Source organism: Apis mellifera, linkage group LG1, assembly GCF_003254395.2.
Source record: "Apis mellifera strain DH4 linkage group LG1, Amel_HAv3.1, whole genome shotgun sequence".
NCBI classification, from domain to species: domain Eukaryota; kingdom Metazoa; phylum Arthropoda; class Insecta; order Hymenoptera; family Apidae; genus Apis; species Apis mellifera.
Window position 1 is genome coordinate 1,650,203 of NC_037638.1, and position 20,767 is coordinate 1,670,969.

The 20,767-nt window shown below is 25.0% G+C and overlaps 4 protein-coding genes across 17 annotated transcripts; 3 read left to right on the top strand and 1 right to left on the bottom strand.

Annotated features, from left to right (window-relative positions):
• Positions 1-1,156: 1,156 nt before the first annotated feature.
• Positions 1,157-4,400, top strand: LOC724948 (protein KRI1 homolog). Of its 2 annotated transcripts, XM_026446035.1 has the most exons (8): positions 1,157-1,293; positions 1,388-1,522; positions 1,609-1,694; positions 1,800-2,189; positions 2,257-3,018; positions 3,129-3,389; positions 3,478-3,635; positions 3,725-4,400. In XM_026446035.1, the coding sequence occupies exons 2-8, from the start codon at positions 1,411-1,413 to the stop codon at positions 4,347-4,349; spliced, it is 2,394 nt and encodes a 797-aa protein (XP_026301820.1). In that variant the 5' UTR covers positions 1,157-1,293; positions 1,388-1,410; the 3' UTR covers positions 4,350-4,400. The 2 variants fall into 2 exon arrangements, with proteins under 2 accessions (XP_026301820.1, XP_006558683.2); XM_006558620.3 differs by lacking the exon at positions 1,157-1,293 and having other exon boundaries at positions 1,353-1,522.
• Positions 4,401-5,730: 1,330 nt separating this feature from the next.
• LOC100576789 (leucine-rich repeat protein SHOC-2) lies at positions 5,731-8,748 on the top strand. 2 transcript variants are annotated; one of them, XM_003249303.4, is made up of 5 exons: positions 5,731-5,796; positions 6,103-7,448; positions 7,605-7,777; positions 7,899-7,978; positions 8,320-8,748. In XM_003249303.4, exons 2-5 carry the CDS (start codon positions 6,105-6,107, stop codon positions 8,499-8,501), a joined length of 1,779 nt encoding a protein of 592 aa, XP_003249351.3. In that variant the 5' UTR covers positions 5,731-5,796; positions 6,103-6,104; the 3' UTR covers positions 8,502-8,748. The 2 variants fall into 2 exon arrangements, with proteins under 2 accessions (XP_003249351.3, XP_026301821.1); XM_026446036.1 differs by lacking the exon at positions 5,731-5,796 and having other exon boundaries at positions 6,677-6,729; positions 6,806-7,448; positions 8,320-8,737.
• Positions 8,749-9,792: 1,044 nt separating this feature from the next.
• On the bottom strand, positions 9,793-20,651 carry LOC113219394 (DNA ligase 1-like). 12 transcript variants are annotated; one of them, XM_026446042.1, is made up of 8 exons: positions 13,481-13,578; positions 13,349-13,374; positions 11,858-12,098; positions 11,369-11,669; positions 10,960-11,157; positions 10,299-10,613; positions 10,035-10,141; positions 9,793-9,959 (listed from the first exon to the last, which is right to left on the bottom strand). In XM_026446042.1, exons 3-8 carry the CDS (start codon positions 11,976-11,978, stop codon positions 9,817-9,819), a joined length of 1,185 nt encoding a protein of 394 aa, XP_026301827.1. In that variant the 5' UTR covers positions 11,979-12,098; positions 13,349-13,374; positions 13,481-13,578; the 3' UTR covers positions 9,793-9,816. The 12 variants fall into 12 exon arrangements, 11 of the variants coding, with proteins under 11 accessions (XP_026301827.1, XP_026301829.1, XP_026301824.1 ...); XM_026446044.1 differs by having other exon boundaries at positions 11,824-12,098; XR_003306492.1 differs by lacking the exons at positions 13,349-13,374; positions 13,481-13,578 and adding an exon at positions 19,682-20,633 and having other exon boundaries at positions 10,276-10,613.
• Positions 13,886-16,820, top strand: LOC100576820 (myb-like protein A). The gene is made up of 5 exons (XM_026446049.1): positions 13,886-14,410; positions 14,556-14,753; positions 15,008-15,078; positions 15,149-15,290; positions 15,396-16,820. Exons 1-5 carry the CDS (start codon positions 14,361-14,363, stop codon positions 15,628-15,630), a joined length of 696 nt encoding a protein of 231 aa, XP_026301834.1. The 5' UTR covers positions 13,886-14,360; the 3' UTR covers positions 15,631-16,820.
• Positions 20,652-20,767: the final 116 nt, after the last annotated feature.

The following is a 20,767-nucleotide window of genomic DNA, read 5'->3' on the forward strand; positions in this document are numbered from 1 at the left end:
GCCCTGTTTTACGTAAAAAAAAGTCTTTTTATTTCTCCTTTCAGAATTTTTAGAAACAATTTAGATAATTCGATTTTAATTATTTAATTATAAAAGATATACAAAAATTTGCAATTTCAAGAAATATTTCGGAGTTTGAAATTAGAAAGATTTTTGAAAGTAAGAATTTTATAGTAAAAATTTTAAAAAATTAAATTTACAAAGATAGAAATTTCGGGAGCAAAAATTTCAAAAATAGGATTTTTACAAATGAGATTTTTAAGAAGAATCAGAAATTGTGGTTATGAATTTCGAATGAACAATAAATCTGAGAATAAAAATTTTAAAAAATGATTCTTTAAAGACAAAGATTCGACGAATATAAATTCTGGCAAATAAAATTCTATAAATTTTAGAAAGCTATTTTGATGACAAAATTTTTTTTGGCAAGAATTTTGAAAACAGAAATATATAATAAATTGATTTAAATTTAAAAATTCTTCTATTAATGAATTACATAATCCATCTAATATATTTCAATTTAATGCTTATTTATTATTAAATGGATAAATTTATTAAATTAAAAATAAGATTAAGAATACAAATTTGGAAATGAATAAATTTATTAAGAATAAAATTAAGAATACGAATTTCGAATATATGAAAACTAAATAACAGAAATAAAAAACAGGTTATCATTTAATAACTTAAATATTCTGAACAAATATATCTAGAGAGTATTAATAAAACAAAGAAAAATAATTTTACAATATATAAATATAATTTATATATATAAATTAAAATAAAATTTAATATTTTATATTTTTTATAAAAAATTATTTGATTTCTAACAAAAAAATATAATTTTGAATAAATATTAATAAATAATTAAAAATTATGGAATTAATACTAATTTATAAATTATAATGTACAATATTATAATGTACAATATAATTGACAATATTTCAAAAAATTTTAATAAATACAGATAACCTGTCAAATATATTATATATTTATATTTATATTTATATTTATATTATATATTTATATTTTTAAATAAATCAATTTTATAAAATTATCTTATTTTATTTATCTATTTATTAATAGATAATCTAATATGTTTTATTCCAATAATAAAAATTTGTTTTACAATCAATTAATAAATAAAATCTTAAGTAGTATTTAAATTCTTAGGAAAAGATAGCATGTGCACTTCTATTCGCGTAAACATAACCTTTTCGTTCTATTCTATTATTTTATATTATTCCAAAAAGAATAAATTTTATTTTCTATAACTTGCAATAATTTTTATTTGTAAGTAACATTAAGACTTTTTTTTATATTATTTTATATTAAAAATTATAAAATATTGAAAATCAAAAGAACTTTATTTTTCATTATATATTAGTTAACTTTTGATTCGTTGAAATAATGGCTAATTTATTTAATGGCGATAATTCTGATTCTGAAAAAGAATTAAAGATAAATAAAGATTATGCCAAAAATTATAATAATTGGCGGCAAAAAGAAGAATTAAACAAATGTAAGTAATATATATATATATATATATATATATAGTATAATTTTATAACCTTTTATGTCAAACTATTTTTGTTTTTTATATTTCAGTAAAAACAAAATACGGAGATATCAATATAAATGCAATATCGGATGAAAGTTCTGAAAGTGAAAGTTCTGAAAGTGAAGAAGGAAATGTATAATAAAATTTTTTCACATTTATAAAGTTTTATAAATATATATATTATAATATATTATAATATTTAAATATATTTTATTTCCTAATTAGATATTTTTTATAGGAGCTGACAGAGCAATTTGATAAAGACTTTTACAAGACATTAGCTCTTTTAAAAAATAAAGATCCAAAAATTTATAATCAAGATGTAACATTTTTCGACGATACTAACAAGACACAGGAATTATATTCAGAAAAGAAGAAACAAAAAACTAAAAAAGAAAAAGCTATTTTTTTAAGAGATTACGAAAGAAAGATTATTGTAGAAAGAGAAGGAAAATTTAGTGATAGTGAAGATGAGAGTGTTCAAAAAAAAAATAAAGAATTTGAGAAAATTACATATATTCAAGAGCAAAAAGAATTAAAAGAAAGTTTTAAAAATGCATTGCAAGAAGAGGAAGAAGAAGATGACTTATTAAAACCAAAAATCAAATCTGAAAGTGAAAAAGAAAAAGTAAGTTAATCTTTTCTATTTTTTATAAAAAAAAAAATAGAATTATTATTTTATTTTTATTGTTTAGGAAGAGGCTGATTATAAAGAATGGTTAAAAGGTCAAAAAACAAATATAAATGAAAATGAACAAGAAGTACTCAAACCTTTACGTGATTTTTGGACAAATCCAAATTTAGATGCTAATGAAAAATTTTTAAGAGATTATGTGCTCAATAATAAATATCTAGATAAAAATTATACAGGATCAGATGATATTAGCAATGAACATGAAACTTACGCAATTCACGATAGTGACGAAAATTTATCAGAAGATGAAAGAAATATTGAAAAACAAGAACAGTTTGAGCATAAATATAATTTTAGATTCGAAGAACCTGATCAGGAATTTATTAAACGATACCCACGTACTATGGAAAATTCTTTAAGACGAAAAGATACTCGTAGAGCTGAAAAAAGAGCAGAAGTAAAAAAAAGAAAAGAAGACGAAAAACTAAGAAAGAAAGAGGAACTTATGCAGTTAAAAGCATTAAAGAGAAAAGAAATTGAAGAAAAAATGGAAACATTAAGAGAGGTTACAGGAAATGATGATATACAATTTAATAATCTTGATTTGGAAGGTGATTTTGATCCTACCGAACATGATCGAAAAATGACACAAATTTTTAATGATGATTATTATGCCGTCCCCGAAACAGATGTTAAACCTGAATTTCCAGATATTGATGATCAACTAGAAATTGAAAATACGTGGGATGATTATGATCCAAATACAGAGAATTATGAAGAAGAAGAATATAAAGAGCCGCACTGCGAAGATGCAGATTTTAATGTAATTTTATTATTAACTATTTATTAACTATATTAATTATTATTAACGTAATTTTGTTTTTAATTATTATAAATTTTAACAAAAGAAATAAAATTTAAAAATTATTTCAGATGGATGCAGATTATGATCCATTAAAAAAGATTCAAAAAGAAATAGAAGATCCTAAAAGAAGAAGACGCAAACGAAAATCTAAATTCGCAGAACTTATGGCACAAGAAAAGCCAAAATTTGATCCACAACAATATAAATCTTATGAAGAATATTTTGATAAATATTATTCATTGGATTATGAGGATATGATTGGTGATATACCATGTAGATTTAAATATAGAAAAGTTGTACCAAACGATTATGGTTTAACCATGGAAGAAGTAAGAAATTTTCTTTATTTATTATTTATTAATTATTCATTATTATTAATTTTTAAAAAATCTTAATTATATTTATATTTTTTATCAGATATTAATGGCTGATGATAAAGAACTGAACAAATGGTGCTCTTTAAAAAAAGCTCTTCAACATAAGCCAGATTATGCAGAACTTAATGATGTTCGAATGTTTAAACAAAAAGCTAAAAATGAAGCACTTAAAAGAAAGATACTTAGTAGTTTATACAAGTAAGAAAAAAAGAAAGAGAAATATAATTTTAATTATTTTTTTAATTATATTTTTATTATTTACTTATCTGTATTCGATGTTTTTTTAGAGAACCTGAAGATGAAAAAGATGAAGAAGATAAAAAGCAAGTTGTAAATACTATTAACACCATCAATATGGAAACAAAAAAGAAACCTCGAGAAAAGCAAAAAAATATACAAGGAATAGAAAACAACTCATCTATTGCTAAAATTAATCATGAAACATTAATAGATAATAAAAAGTATGATATTAATAAGAAGAAGATTATAAATAATATTGATGAAACACAACAAAAAAAATCAAAGAAAAATCTAAAATCTAAAGAAAAGAAAAATCAGCAAGAACAGCTTGAGCAATCAAAGCAAGAAAAGTTAAAAATTAACAATTTCAAAGAGTCTACCAAAAATGAAATGCAAAAAGAAGTTACTGATAAATTTATTAATAAAAAATCTATATCTAAAAGAAAACTTAATGATCAAAATCATAATGAGTCAAATGTCAAACATTTGAAAAAAGCAAAATTAAAGGAAAAGATTATAAAGAAGAAATTCGATGAAAAAAAGAAGAAAAATTTAAAGAACAAAGAAATCAATAATGATATTGCTTCACTAAATCCTGAAAGATTAAGAATGTATGGAATAAATCCAAAAAAATTAAAAAACAAATTAAAATATGGCAAAAAGAAACAATAGTTATAAAATATTATATAGTTATAAAATATAAATATATATACAATTTGTTATCAAAATGAATTGTTTTTATTTGTTTTTCTTATATCATCATTGAAATAAGAGTATGTATTTATTTAATACCAATAAATATATCTTCAAATAGATATAATTCTATTTTAGGATAAATATTAAACAATGGGATAGATTATAGGATATAGTATAAGATAGATTTAAAATTTAATGTATTTGTTATTCCTTATTGCTTCATATTCAGAATTTCTTTTTATTTCATTTGTTGTCAGATCAAACTTTCAAAAACTCGCATCAAACTATACTATCCTTTACAAAATATTGAAGATAATCAAAAATGTAATATCTATGTTTGATATTAAAGATTAAAACACATTGCACTTTTGAAAGAGAAATAATGAAAAAATGATAATCGATATCTCTGATCTTATTTATCAAAACAAATATAGGTAAGAAAAACAAAAATGGCAGAAAAATAAGGAAATCAGTGCCATCTCTGAAATGTTTAAGTGAAACTAATATGAACTAATATAAATAAGGAGGATAAAGTTACAATATAGCAATTAACGCCATCTCTATTTTTTTTATATTATTTGTTTTTCTTATTTATAATTTAATTTTATTTACGGTACTCTAAAAATGGTGCTAATTCCTTAATTTTTACAGTATTCTATTTTTTTGTTTTATTTTATATTTTTGTACTATTTGTTCTTCTTTATAAACTAATTTTATTTGCAGTATTCTAAAAATAACGCTTTTTCTCTTAAAAAATATGATAACATCTTGTCAGCCATTTTGATAGAATATTCCATTAAGAAAAATCAAAGAAAATATTTTAATAATTTCAGAAAAAGAGCATCTTTTTTTATTTTCCGAAAAAAACGTGTTTCTTTTTTTCCAAACGTTTCATCGTAATATTATATTGTAACTATCTTAAATCATATCATAAATTTCATAAAGAAAGTAATATAAAAAAAAAGTAAATTATAAGTATTACTTTTTAAAAAATATAATAAAGAATAAATATGAAGAATTGTATAAAATATTGTATAAAAAATAAGTATAAAAAATAATATATTAATATAATATGAATATGAATATAATAATCGTTAATCGTAATTTTGAATACAATTAATTTGATTTTAGTTTGTAATAATTTTATTAATTATATATATTTTGTAATTATATTCTGAATCGATAATGCAACATGTAAAATAATCATATTATGTAATTTCTTATTTCCGGTAATAAAAAAAAAATATTGTATGAGAAGTTTATTTCCTATCTAGGTAATCTATGGTAGAACTACTATATAATAGATATATGATATACAATATGTTTACTATCAGATGATGTCACTTTTATACAATTTTTAATCTAATATTTTTTTTGCCTATAGTATTTTTTTTTTTTATAATAAATTTTAATTTTAACAAAGGTAAACATTGATAAACTATTTTGAAAATAATAAATATAAAGTACAAAATTTTTTATTTTTATATATAAGAAATAATTAAAAATTACAATAGTTTTTTATTAGGTTATATTTATATTGAATAAAAATGATTTATTTATATATTTATTACAAATTTATTTGGAAAATAGAAAAATACCAAAACAATTTCCAGATATATATATATATATAAAATATAGATACTAGATATAAAATATAGATACTATATTTTATATATATTTCATAAACATAAATTAAATATAAAGTATATTATTTTAAATTATTTTTTAGATATGACAAAGGAACAGAACTCAAAAAGTTTATCAAACAATAATACATTATTAAGTGCAACAGCACATAATATAATATATGAAAATGATTTAAATATATTATTGATACAAGGAACTGATAAAGAAATTATAAATATGACAAAAAAAGAAATCATTGAAAATTTATTTTTATTAGAAAAACAATCCCATATAAAATATTTTGTTACTAAACCAGTTTTAAAGCTTATTGATCTTAATTTATCCAATAGTCAACTTTATAATATACCTAATTCTTTAAACATGCTAAAAGAATTGCAATATTTAAATTTAAATAATAATTGTTTATCTTTCTTATCAAATGTAATCTGTGAATTACATCAATTGAAAAAATTATATGTTTCTCAGAATAAATTGAATCAACTTCCTAGTAATTTAGGAAATTTATTGAATTTAGAGGTTTTATCTTTAAATACAAATCATTTAACAAATCTTCCAGATTCATGTGCAAAATTAAATAAATTAGAAGTTCTTTATCTTAATGACAATAAATTTAAATGGATTCCAAATTGTATAAGCAAAGGAATGAAAAATTTGCAAATTCTTGAATTTTCATGCAACATAAATTCAAAATTGGATTTTTATCCTCTGAGTACTAATTTAACTACATTTTATGCAGAAAAAAATAATGTTTGTCTTTCATTTCCAAAATGGATATTGAATTCCAGATATAAGAAACTTGAAACTGTATCACTGAATGAAACAAGATTTCAAACATTAAATTTGCCAAAGAAATCATCTATATCCTATGTTAAAAAATTATTGATGAAACAATGCAATCTTAGCACTGAAGATATTGAAACCATAATTATTGGAATGACGAATCTTGAAGAACTAATAATTGGAAATGGAAAAGTATGTTATCAAAATTTTTTTACAACTATGCCTATTAATACAAAAAAAATTTTATCTAGTCTCAAAACAATTGACATATGTAATACGGGACTTTCAAGCATACCTGAAATGATAAACAAATTTACCAATTTATCTGAACTAAATTTAGGTTACAATAATATCTTTTTCTTGCCAGAAGAAATTTGTTCTTTAAAAAATTTGAGTAGATTAATAATAAATAATAATCACTTGACAAATCTTCCTGAAAATATTGGAGAATTGACATTGTTAGAAGAATTAAAATTACGTCATAATTATTTAAATGAATTACCTGAAAGTATAAAATTATTGCACAACTTGAAATATATAGATCTATATAACAATGAATTTGAAATGGCACCAGAAATAATATTTAATTTACCAAATCTGAAAGGATTAGATTTTGAACAAAATTATTTTTCAACTGAATGTTTATGGGTAAGGATATAAGTACAAAAGATACGGTTTCATGATTAAAAACAAGCCAAATTTCATTTAAGATCATCTTAAATTTTTTATGTAATACGACAATTGACATTGTTTATTTTTAAAAAATTATTATGGATATTCTATATTAATGGATCAAATCAATAGTACACTAGGTGTCCTAATTATAAAGATATGAGAGATACTTTGAGACATTATTGGTTGGATCCTATATTTGGCTATGAATCTCCTTGTGGATCAAAAATGAAATCACCAACTGGAAGTGAAAAAAGTTTTTCATCATCAAGCTCTTCATTCGACGAATGTCTTTTATGCGTATTGTAAGTTGTTACTAAAAATGTTAAAAATCAAAACAAAAGTTTCAGCAAAGAATTAAATTACATTAAATTTTCCAATATTATTAAATTTATTTTACTTTTAAATAAAATAATATTATTTTAGACCAGAAGGATCTCATAACGAAATATTTGATGAACATTGGGATAGTTCGGAAGATTCGGCCGACGAATTTGATCCTCACGGTAAAATAAAGATACATAAATTTAATATTTATAATAAATCGGAAATTAATTAATTGATTGAAAATAATCATTTCTTTATAACTTAAATATACTCATAAATATTCATAATTCCTTCTATATAGCATTCGTATAACACGAATTAGTTCGTAGCACGAACAATTGAAAAATAATTAATATTTCATTTAATAATTTAAACATGATAAGTTTAGTATAAAAATATAGTTATAAAGTAGTTTTTTATAGCATAATAGTTTCAATAAATATATTTATTAAACTATAGTTATTAAAATAAATGTCATAGATATTAAAGGTTAGATAAAGTAGTTATGTTTTTGTTTTAGAAAATAAAGAACCAAAAAGGCGAACATTTCCGCCATTCACATTTTATCAGCCATTTGAACAAATATATCGTCCTGCGGATTTCCATGAGGATCGAATTATGACGCGAGTTTTAAAGATGTTACAAAACGGGACTTTAGTTTGGCTATCTAACTACGAGGAAGGTCAATTCGAAGATCCTTAAAGAAGATTGAAATTGAAGTTGCATTTGATTTGACAGTTGTATAAAGTATAGTTCAATGATTTTTTATTATTACAGTTAATATATTAAACAATTTTAAAAAAATATTGTCTAGTTAAACCAAATACGTTTAACATAAGATAACATATAAGATAGCTTCATATAATATGTGCATTATAATGGAAAATGATTTGATAATTATGATTTATTAACTTTATTTTCATAGTTTATTATTGAAAAAAAATTGAATAATTGATTTTATTTATGACTATATTTTTTTTTTATATATATATTTTTTTTAATGATTTAAGTTTAATTGAGTTAAATTATTAAATACAAAAAAGGATTGCTAATCAGATCTCTATTACAAAAAATACTTATACATAATTGAAAAATTATATTTTCATATAAATAAATAAAAATTGATTAAACATAAATTAATAACTTTTAATGACATCAAAAAACAAAAAAAATTAATAACTCAAATAATTTAGATAAAATCAATTTATTTAAAATAATATCATAAAAAAAATATTATTATTGTCATAATATTTGTTATTTTATTAATGTTTCTATATATTGCGATATTTTATTTTGACTAATATATGAATAATATACAAATATATAAATAATTTTTTTTGTATAATTAATATGAAAAATAATCAATTCTTTTAAAGTTATTTAAATAATTATTCATTTTACATACCTATTAAATTAAACTTATATTAAATTAAAGCATATTTTTATAAATAATTTATAATTTCAACTTCAACTTAGTATTTTCAACTGTGATAAGAAATACATTCCACGGATATATTATTATCCATATGCAGTACACAGATTAATATTAATAAAACATTCATTTTTATTGTAAATAATTTTAATATCAAAATTGTAACATGATATTTACAATCATGATTTTCGTTATTATATATCTAATAAGTTATATGTAAATATTTCAATATTTTATAACAGATCTTTTTACAATTAAAAATAAATAAATTTTATAATATAAGAAATTTTTGTTAATGAACGAAAGAAAAAATTATTTTTCAAAAATGCGTATTTATAATCGAGAATCAAAAGTTATGAACGATACCGAATTAAAAAAAGCTTATTAATTATTATTTACATCACATATAGTTACGATCACGTGTTCTCTTTTTTAATTGTTATGCTAATGTTATTTGATAGTTTATCGAATATTGATATTTTTTTTATATTTATCTAATAATTATTTCATTATTTTCTCCTTTCTAAATCTTTCAAATATTTTAAATAGTAATAAAAGCAATTAAGTAGCAAATCAAGCAATAGTTTATTTACACGTATCTCTGAAACATACATTATTTGGACGTACTTCTGCTTTTCGCAATTTTTCCTTTTTCCTTTTCTTTTCTTCCTTTTCTTTCTTTTTCCTCGCTTTCTTTTCTTTCGCTTTCTTTTCACGTAATATTTTATCTATATACATATATAAGTTCAGCATAGAATATAACATGAATTTAAAGGATAAATCAAATCTCGTTATAATCATACCTCTAATATACACAGAACATTTACAACATTTACAACATACATTGTTTGGAACCATTGGATATAGTTTTTCATGTTTCTTCATATTCATCATATTCTCCAAAATTTTCCTTGATTCGGAAAAAGAAAAATCCATTATATTATTAATAACTCTACAACAAGATGCATCACGTTATTTGAGGTTAAAAATTATTAGCATTAAACGATCGTGATGCATCTTGCTTATTTTTAAATTCTATCGTACCAAGATTCCTCCTTTTTACGCACTTCCTATCCCGATATTCCTTTTCCTGTTCCTTTTCCTTCTTCTTATTTTGACAAGAGTTTTGGAAAAAGGCAAATCGTTTTCTTTTCTTTTCTTTCTTCTTCGGTTTATTACGCGCCACAAAATTCAATTCTTTGATAGACTCGTCACTGCTACTACTTCGACGATCTATCATGTGTTGTTTGTAATCACTTTCTTTGCACAACGAACATTCTCCCGTGCAACACTCCTCCATATCCGTACACGAGCAAATAATTTCGTCCTTCCATTCCAAATCGGTGACGGTATCTTTGTCCTCTTTGGGTCGCCGCATATGCCTAAATTCGAGATGCATAAATAATTCAGATAAAATATTAATAGAGATATGCAATATATGACTGAAAATAAAAAATTAAGAATAAATATTTAAAATCAATTCGAAATTTGTGCAAAACGATAGTTAGTTTTAAATACGTTTTTCATGATTATGCGATTTTCAATCAATATTATTATTATATATATATATATACGCAAAAGAAATGATAAAATTTAGTTGCAATGAAATTGATAGAAAATCGCATCGTGAAATTATTGACTTGATAATAATGAAAAAAAAAAAGAAAAAAAAGGATACGTTATGAAAAAAATTGGCAGATTATGCTTAGTTTTCTCTACGATAATTACTTGAATCGCGTACCACGTGCCTTCGTACTATTTCGCTTGTAAAAGTAGTAGGCAGCGACAAGGCAAATGGTAATAAAGAATAGAATAAGCAAAATTGAACAGTACATCGATGTGTGCGCGATGTATTTATTAGTACTGTTATTAGGCTGTCTTGAATGACGATTATCTTTCTTTTTTAAGTCGTGATGATTCTTGTTACTGAAATAAATAAATATGATTTAGGTTAAATAAAATTTATTTTGCTTTTAAAATTATTTCGTTGAAAAAAATTATTTTTCATATAATAATAAATCATATTAATTTTGTACATATACTTGTTGAGTGTAAAAATCGTTTACACAATCATATGATTCAAAAAAAAAAAAAAAAGAAGAAAAAAGAAACATGGCAAGATTGAAAAAATTGTTACACTTTAGCATGCGCTCCCGTTGCTGCAACTGTTTTCCCAACTTTTTTATTTTGCGTTTTAGAATTTTTCTGCTTTCTCTTATTGTTTTTTTTGTTTTTCTTCTTTTTTTTATCCTTTTCCGAGGTATGCCTTTTCGACACTCTGTGTCCTGGAAATTCTAACGTATCTGCTAAATTCTCTGTATCGTAGTAGTAGTCAATACTCGATCTGCGATTTTCTCTCACGTACTTTGCCAAATCTGGTCGTCCCAACCATCTTAATATCATCTCCATCGTTGTCCTTCCGCTTGGTCTCGCATTTGCTACGAAGAAATTATTTTTTCATGAAGAATTCAACATTCGATTAATTTTTTAAAAAAAAAAAAAAAAGTAGAATGAACTAATTATTGAAGATAGTATAATATATACACAAAATTAATTAATAATAATAAATAATATATCAACAGATATGTTCACCTATCTTTACACCTTTGATTCTAATTATTTTTACTTGGAAAATCTTGGCTCCATTCTTCAAGATTAAGAAGACATTCCTTCGACAATGTCGACATTCCAGCGAAATCTTTATTCATCAAAGTTTCATACTTTTTCACTCTACGTTCCGTTTTCATCGGAGTTACTTCGTATATAGCTTGTACAAGTTGCAAACATTCTACAGGGTTTAACAAGTTTGACAGATATACGAGTTCGTTCTCCTTTATATTGGCGATACATTGTACGAAAAATTTTTCCTTGAACATCAATTAAAAAATTAAATTAATTCAAACACATAATATTTTGTGTTAATTTTTGCAATATAACATCTTTTTAACAAACAATCGTATAAAATATTTCAAATTGATATTTTTTTTTAAATAATATTTATCCTACTTTCTTTTGAAATGAATTACATTAAAAATTTCATATGAAATGATAACTAATATTGCAAAAATTAGAATTAGTTAGAATTGTAGAGATAATAGAAATTAAAATTAAAGAATAAATATAATAAATTCTAAAAAAATTCCTATGATTCAAAACTCAAAAGGCGCCAAACATGATATTGTGCAGTTAAAAAATCATTTGATTATCTTCACACTGTCTTATCACAGTGTGTCGTCAACGCGTTACGCCATGTGATATGATAATAATTTTTATTAAATTTTGTAAAATTAAACGATTAAACAATCATAGATTCTCTTGTAAAGGCTCACCTTGTTTTCGGCAAAAATCACAAATAAAATGTAAATTGAGCATACAAATTTCATTCTAAAATGGGCATGTAAAATTCGTATAAATCGGTGGAATTACATTTTGTTGTCAGACGAGAAAATACATTTTTGACAGATCCATAATCGACTGTCGTTTTAATGCTATCGATTATTCAAGCGACTATATCTTTCCTCGGTTATAAATATTTTAATGAATTATTTCAAAACCTGATCTATTTGACATCACAAATCATTTTTAATTGCACGTATAATGTGAATCAAACTGACTATGTTCACGTTGTACGCATAAGTATTGCAAAACGGATTAGTTTGAAACATGAAATTGATGGATGAAGTTGCTCGATTGAAAATATTTTAAAACATTCTGTTTCGTCTGTGTCGTTTCTTGTGTAGTATAGTTAAGGAATTGAAGATTATTCTATGTCACTTTTTTTTTTAACCAAATATCAGGTTATAGGTTATGTTGGATAGCGTACCAAACGAAGTTTCGTTTTTAAGGTTTGAATTTCTCCATTCACTTACTATATTTCTACCACTTTTCGTTAACCGACCGATTCTATTTATTACAGGATATTTAACAGATTTGATTTGAATATAAAAATCGGACAATCAGTGTTACTTTACTCGAAGAATAAGAATGCATTAATTTAAGAAAACTAGTATTAAGAATCATTAAAAAAAAAATGTAATTGAATTGTATTAATTCCTTGGAAACCTCGATGAACTTAAGAAACACATTAGAAATTGCACTGATTCTACTTTTACTTTACCTTATCCCTTCTTTCCTCCAGGTATACTTCATTTCATGAAATGATATAAATTGATCAGGCAAGATAAGAATCTCGTTCAAAAATATTTTAAATAAGTAACTTAAATAATTGTAAAAAAAAAAAATTATGTACCGTCTTTTATTTATGTGAAGATCATTACTGAGGTTGATGTACCAGAACTCCAGCTGTTAGCGTCAAACTTGAAGCCTGAAGAATGTGTCAAACTTGTATCCTTAGGTTCTAATTGTAAGTGAACAAACGTTATTGTTCTCCCTATTTAGAATTTTGAAAAAATATTTTCTATGCAGAGTCACATACGCGTGAGATAAAATCTAAAATCATTTCTCATACCCTTAAACAAAAATGATTCAATGACGTTTTTTTAAAGCCGAGCCATATTATTATTCGATAAATGTTTCAACAACAACACGTATCGGTATTAATATTTATTAAATATCAATACTTTATACATGACTTACAATTAAATTATCGTTTTATATATATATATCTACTGTTGGATTCTAAATTAATGATTAAATTAAAACTGATATTAATTCTAAAATGACAAGATAAATATACGTGTAACACAATTACATAGTGTTAGTTAGCATCGTGATTCATTTCCAAGATGATACACTTTCGATACGATAAAAATATGTCAATCGTCATGTCAAAGATAATATCCATATCGAATATAATAAAATTCTAATTATCACATCGAAGCGATATGCGCTCGATAAGCAATGAACAAATTTCTTTTTATATAAAATAATAATAATTCGATAAAAAATAATTATTCGAAGAATAAGGTACATTATTACGAATTATTACGACAGCTCCTTTATCGGAAACGCAGATACAAAAATTAGCCCGAGATCAAAGCTGTTTTCGAAGGCTCGTGAAATGGATATGCCAATTGAAAACGAACACAAGGAACACGTATCCGATTTTGAACGATCGTCTTGAACGAATCGGAAGAAGAGATTTGGTCGCGTGCCTCGCAGAATTCAGTATGAAAACTACGAATGCCCCAAAGGTGATTCGTCAAATCCAACCTATTGGGTAAGATATTAATATTTGATAATGAATAAATTCTACTTCCTCGAGAAATAATTTGAGGAAACTTGATGTTTAAAAAAAATCTTTGACGTTTAATATTTGTTAGAATAATCGATAAAACTTTGATATATTTTGTTACAATGTACAGATACTACAAGCTGTTCCAAACTTCAGAGTGTCCGCCAAATTTTGACATCAATCTTCACAACAATCTTCACAACAATCTTCACAACAATCCTCATGACAATCCTCATGACAATCCTCATGACAATCCTCAGGACAATCCTCATGACAATCCTCATGACAATCTTCATGACAATCTTCATGATAATTCTCATGATAATCAGTATGTATAAAAATATTAAAATAATACTTCTTCTTCTTCTTTTTTAATAAGAAGAAACATTTTCGTTTTCGTCCACCATGCACTTAAGCTATTTCAGAAATTTCTGCCAAATATAAATATGACTCAAATAAAACTAGAGAAAACACAACGCATATGTTCCTAGAAATACTATTTGCGACATCTAGAATAAACAGACGTAAGTTTCAGACTAATGTTTTTCTCATTCCGTAACAATTTTATTTATGATTCTCCAGAGACTATGATGAATATCAACAACCGAATACAACGCCAAACGCTAAATTGCCGAAACAAATCGAGAAAATCAGTAATAAATTTTTCTCAGCTATAACAATTCCCCCTTGATCGTGATAAATAAATATTCTTACCATTTGCAGGGCTCACCACTTTCACATTATCGGTGCAAACTGCAACGATCATTGTTATTTCAATTATATTAATTACATGTTGTTGCACTCTGTTTATAAAGAAAAAATTCGGGCATCTGTTCGATCGATTACGAGGAAAGAAGAAAAAAGGGTAATATTATAAGTGTGATTAATTCGAAAAAATTTATTGTAATAATAAACTCAATGAATAATAATAGTAATAATAATAATAATAATAATAATAATAATTGGTTAGTAAATTTATTATGATCGAAGAAGAGGGAGGAGATATATCTAGAAGTTACTTCCTTCGAAAGCCACGAAGGAAAAGGAAAAGGGCGCCATCATACGAAATGGTGAACACTGCCACACAAAACGCTGCAGTTCCCGCGACGCCCGCGAAAGAGGCGGAAGAGACAACGAAGTCACCAGGTTGCCAAAGATGTTTCAAGAAGAAACGAAAGAGAGCAGCGAAAAGACCGCATAGATAAAGCGTGTAATTAAAAAAAATGTGTTGAATATATTAAATTCAACACAAAAATTGTATAAAGCTCTCAAATGTTCACACCTGTAATTTTATTTTAACATTAAATGAATTATCGGACTACATTTGTATAATGTTATAAAACGAGGATATTACAAAGTCATGAAAATATTTAATTTGTACAATTATTTTTATAATACAACTCAATCTTTTTAGAAATACTTAACGAATCAATGAATGGTTCTTCTAAATCTACATAAACTAACATAATTTCAATAATCGATCGATACTCCGTAGATCACACGATTGATCGAGCTTTTTTTAAATTGTGAATCCATTTTAAAAATCTTTCGTGAAATTTGTCGCATACATTGATTGTATCCTCTATGAAATTCGCGAGAGCCAATTTCTCGCGAAACGAAAAGGTTATTTCGTTAATCTCACGATGAAAGGATCGTCGAAAAATGGGCACGAATGGCCCACACGGTTAAGCTTCATTGTTATTCTGTTGCGATACGATGTCCTTGCCACGATCGATGTTAATTTAAATGAATTGGAATATTTAGCCGCTCGTCTTAATCACTTCGAGTGTCGACGACTGATAGCCGCACTTCATTACACCACTTACGAGCTACCAAGAGATCTGGCAGGTGCTGGTAAATCGACTAATGATTGAATAAAATGCATTAACGATTATTTTCTCTTCTATTTGTTAGAAGAAATATAACGTATTCATAAAATCCACCGAAAATTGAAATAAATCCTTTTCAAGTGTGTGAATAAACACCTACATTCATAGAAATATCAACAATCAAAAATCTTGATTTCGATAAATATCGTGATTAGTAAATAAATTATATCGTGATTATTCTATTATTGCAACATTTATGCACTTCAATCCACCTATCTATTTTCGTTTGTTTTTTCAAGAACGTAACGTGGATGAAACCATTCCTTGTATTCGACATCTCGTGCATTGGAACAGTGCTCCAGCCGAGGGCAAAGGCACCACTCATGAAATTTTAACTCACAGACTTCGACAATTAGGTCGAGATGATCTGGCAGATTGGTTAGGAAAATCCACTTTTAAACAATTAGGAAAAGATCTTCAGAGGGCGATGATAACGACGTTCGAAGAACTCGGAAAACAGGAAACGGAATTACCGTAAGCGCAATGGAATCGAAATGAAATCCAAATATATTGGTTAGGAGTGTGCAAATATGCTTCGATGCTTCGGGCAGATTCGGAAGAAGTCGGGCTTAAACGGATATTCGGGACATTTGAAACTTGCATCTCAACCCGAGACACACCCGAACTTGTCCGATTTCACCCGAGTCTGCTCGAATATCCACACGCATCTTAAGTATTAAAATCATCCGATAATCTTGATGAGAATTTTTCGAATAACAATCGTTCAGATAATAAATATTTTTTTCACATCATTTTTATGCAATTGTGAGAAGAGAGAGTAAGTTTTTATTATATTAGAAAAAGAATTGATGTCTTGAAAAGATCGAGAAATATTGAAATATTATATTTCTAAAAATACGATAAATAATATAATTCTAATTTACTTGGCAGTCATCCCGTAACTCTTGAACCACGTAAACGTGAGAAAGAAGATCCTTGGTTACAAGTCGATGTTATTCTTATAGCCATTTTATTAGCATTATTAGGAACTTTGTTAACACTTATATGCGCCACGGTTATACAAAGAATCAGACATAAAATCAAATACAAGTACGATTGTTATTATATTTTTATTTTCATTTTTTTTTATATTATTAAGTAAAATAAACGCAATTATCGAAAAATTAAAAAAAAATTATCGCTTAAATTGTAGAAAAGTAAAGCAAAACGAGAATGTAAAACAAAATAAAAAAAAAACAAAGAAGAAATACACTGAAAGCAGTACTAGCGGAACTACTGATTATATATATCTAGAAAGCGATTCGGACACGGATGTATAAAAGAATGTTTATTTGCAAACTCAAGAAGCAGAGTTTCCGATGTCTTCGAGTATTTTTTAAAGGATATCAATCGTTTTATCCCAAGCTACTTCAATAGTAAATTTCGATTTCAACGTGTCTTTCATTACCTCCATTATCATTTTGTGATAATGAAATGTAAGATAAAAATAACATATAACAAGTATGATACACATTTTAAATGAATTTATTAATAAATGTTAATAAAAAAAGTAATCAGTAAAATTTACTGATGCAATCGTTATCTTATAACATTTATTCTGAAGAATAATTGTAGATGTTGAAATGTTATCATTATTTTTCAACTTGAAATCATAGTTACTGATCTTATTATTATAGATTGTAAAATTTATTAAATAATCTCGAACAACAACTATACCATGCATTACATTTTATAATTAATTAAGATATAGAAATATACGCGTACTACTATTGTCTTTAAAGTTAAGAAATTATGTAATATATATATAAATTATAGAAATTATGTAATATATAATATATGTACGAATAGATTTTTATTAATAAATAGAAAAGTATATAAATTCTATATTAATTGTAATGGTCTATATTTGAATAAGCAATAAAATATCAAATTACAATTTGCACTTATAAAACTACTCATTGTTCTATATATTTAATAGCCTTTATTGAATAAGCAATCAAATTACAATTTGCACTTATAAAACTGCTTATTGTTCCATTCTATTTCGCTCGTCGATAAAATCAAGCTTGAAGTTATTGTTATCAAGAGAAAAAAAAATGACCTTCCTCGAATCCGGAAGGCTATTGTCAACTCAATGTTGAAACCGTTGAAAACTTCCGGCTACAAGTCTTGACCTTGTTCCAGAAAAATCCTTCATCATGCGTCGTTTCAATCTTTCCCTCCTTTTCACTTTCAATGGATTTTTTTCTCTTTTAAGTTAGCAGTTCAGTGAAAAAAAATCATGGCAGCACGAATTTATACGCAGAAATATTTTTTACAATTTTTTACAATTTTTTTTTTTCTCTAAGAAACATTAATTCTATTTTACAAAACAAAGAATTTATTATTTTTGATAATAATTGATCATTGTTGTATATAATAATTCGTGATTAATTATTATTATTATTATTATTATTTATATAGAATAAGCGATATGGTTGTACATCATAATGATAAAATACTACTCAAATAATGAAGATTCCAAAGATTCATCTTTGTTAAAACACGTAGATAATTATCGACTTGTGCAATTTATTTAATCGAACTTCCATATCTGATAAAAATATCGATAAAATATCATTAAAATAAACGGAGCATATTCGGAAACAGGATCAAAGTACGCGCAATGCGATGAATCTATTATTATTTTTTATATTTATTAAAAATCTCAAAATTAAAGAAAATGTGTAAAAATCATTCCCTTCCTTTCATCGTATACAATTGCAAGTTACTTAAAATGATCGCGATTGCGATAATCGGTTCTTAATCATCGTCAAAATTCAATTTTTTTTAAATTAACTTTCAATTATATATTTCCAAGTAAAATCCAATTTCCTTTCCTTTTTTCATCCACGCAATTATATTACGTTGCGATTATTATTTTATGCAATGAAGATTAATCTTATCAATTAACATTTCCAATTAAAAATATTATAAGCGAAAAGAACGAGCGAACGCGGCAGCAATAAATCGCACGAACTTACAATAAACTGTTGCCTATCCTAACCTCGTCGCCTGTGTCTCTCGCAATATGCTTCCATTAAGTCAACATCGTCGAAAGCATCGATACAGCCGCTCACTACGATATTTCGACAATGAGCTTTGAAATTAGCTTTTCATTAGACGATAACTCATCGATGTATTCTTAAAAATGAGGAACATGATATTGGGAATATTTTCTGAAATAACTAATGAAATATTTTTAGAAGTATTATTATATAAATATATATATAAATTTTATTTCGAGGAAAGAAACTCACGGAATTTATTTTCTATAATGTTCATACGTTTTCTAAATTCAATATTACGTAATCTTTTATATATATATATGTATAATATAAAACGAAAGTACAATTCATCGACTTACCTTATCATAATAGCGAAACGGCTGTCTATCGAATGCACACGTAACATGTCCCACGTTTCTCTCACAACTTTCGAATCGATACAATTGTCGGATAATCGAAAAAAAAATAATATAGATATAGAATTTTAACAATTGTCGCGTATTTTTCTTCGGATATATCGATATTCGATCTGTATATAAATCATTGTTATTATTATTTGTAGCTAAGAATATTATTGTAGCTTCAATATTATTGTAACGCGATTGATTTATCATAGAGGTCGTATTTACTCGGTTGGTACATATGTATGTATTAGCATTGCATATATTTAAATGATACAACACAAGATGCACTTAGAAGGTTATTGTTAATTAAAAAAATAAACCACCGGTATTAACTTGATGTTTGTTCACTTGTCACGTTGTGTAATTCAACGAAAATGTTAGGGACAAATAATATTGTTTGTTTTTATCCACGATCGGTGAAACTGGTTTCGCAGTTGTAACTCGAAACGACCGTTCTTTGGACCAAAGGAATAAGCTCGTGTTTACGAGCCAGCTGCGCGCTGTTGTTAATAAATATGTAAATATTCGTGGAATGCGATTTTTTTTTTCTTTTTTTTTTTATTCTTGCGTATATAATTCGTCGTTATGGAAAACATCCACGATCAATCGGAAATTAACAATTATCTCTTAATCTCTTCCATTTGTTTGTAAATGCCATTTTTACTTCACGTCAAAGTTTATTTAAGAGTATTTCAAATCTCTCGAGCTCGATCTCTTGAAAGATTATTATTATTAAAATAATTAATCGAACGAGAGGATGAATGACGAAAATGAGTTTAAAATTTTATTGAAATTTTATAAGATCAAATATATAGAGATAAATCGATGGAAAATTTAACAAATGAAAAAATTTTTTTTTTTATCCGCTCAAAGTGATTTCATTCGAGATAAGAATTTAAAATTATATATATATATATTATATATATAAATATATTATCTATATATTATATCTAATAGATAATGCTAGATTATTAATATAAAAAGTGGAGAGAGGAAAAAAAAAAAAAAAAGAAAAAGAAAAAGAAATACTGTAATACCAGC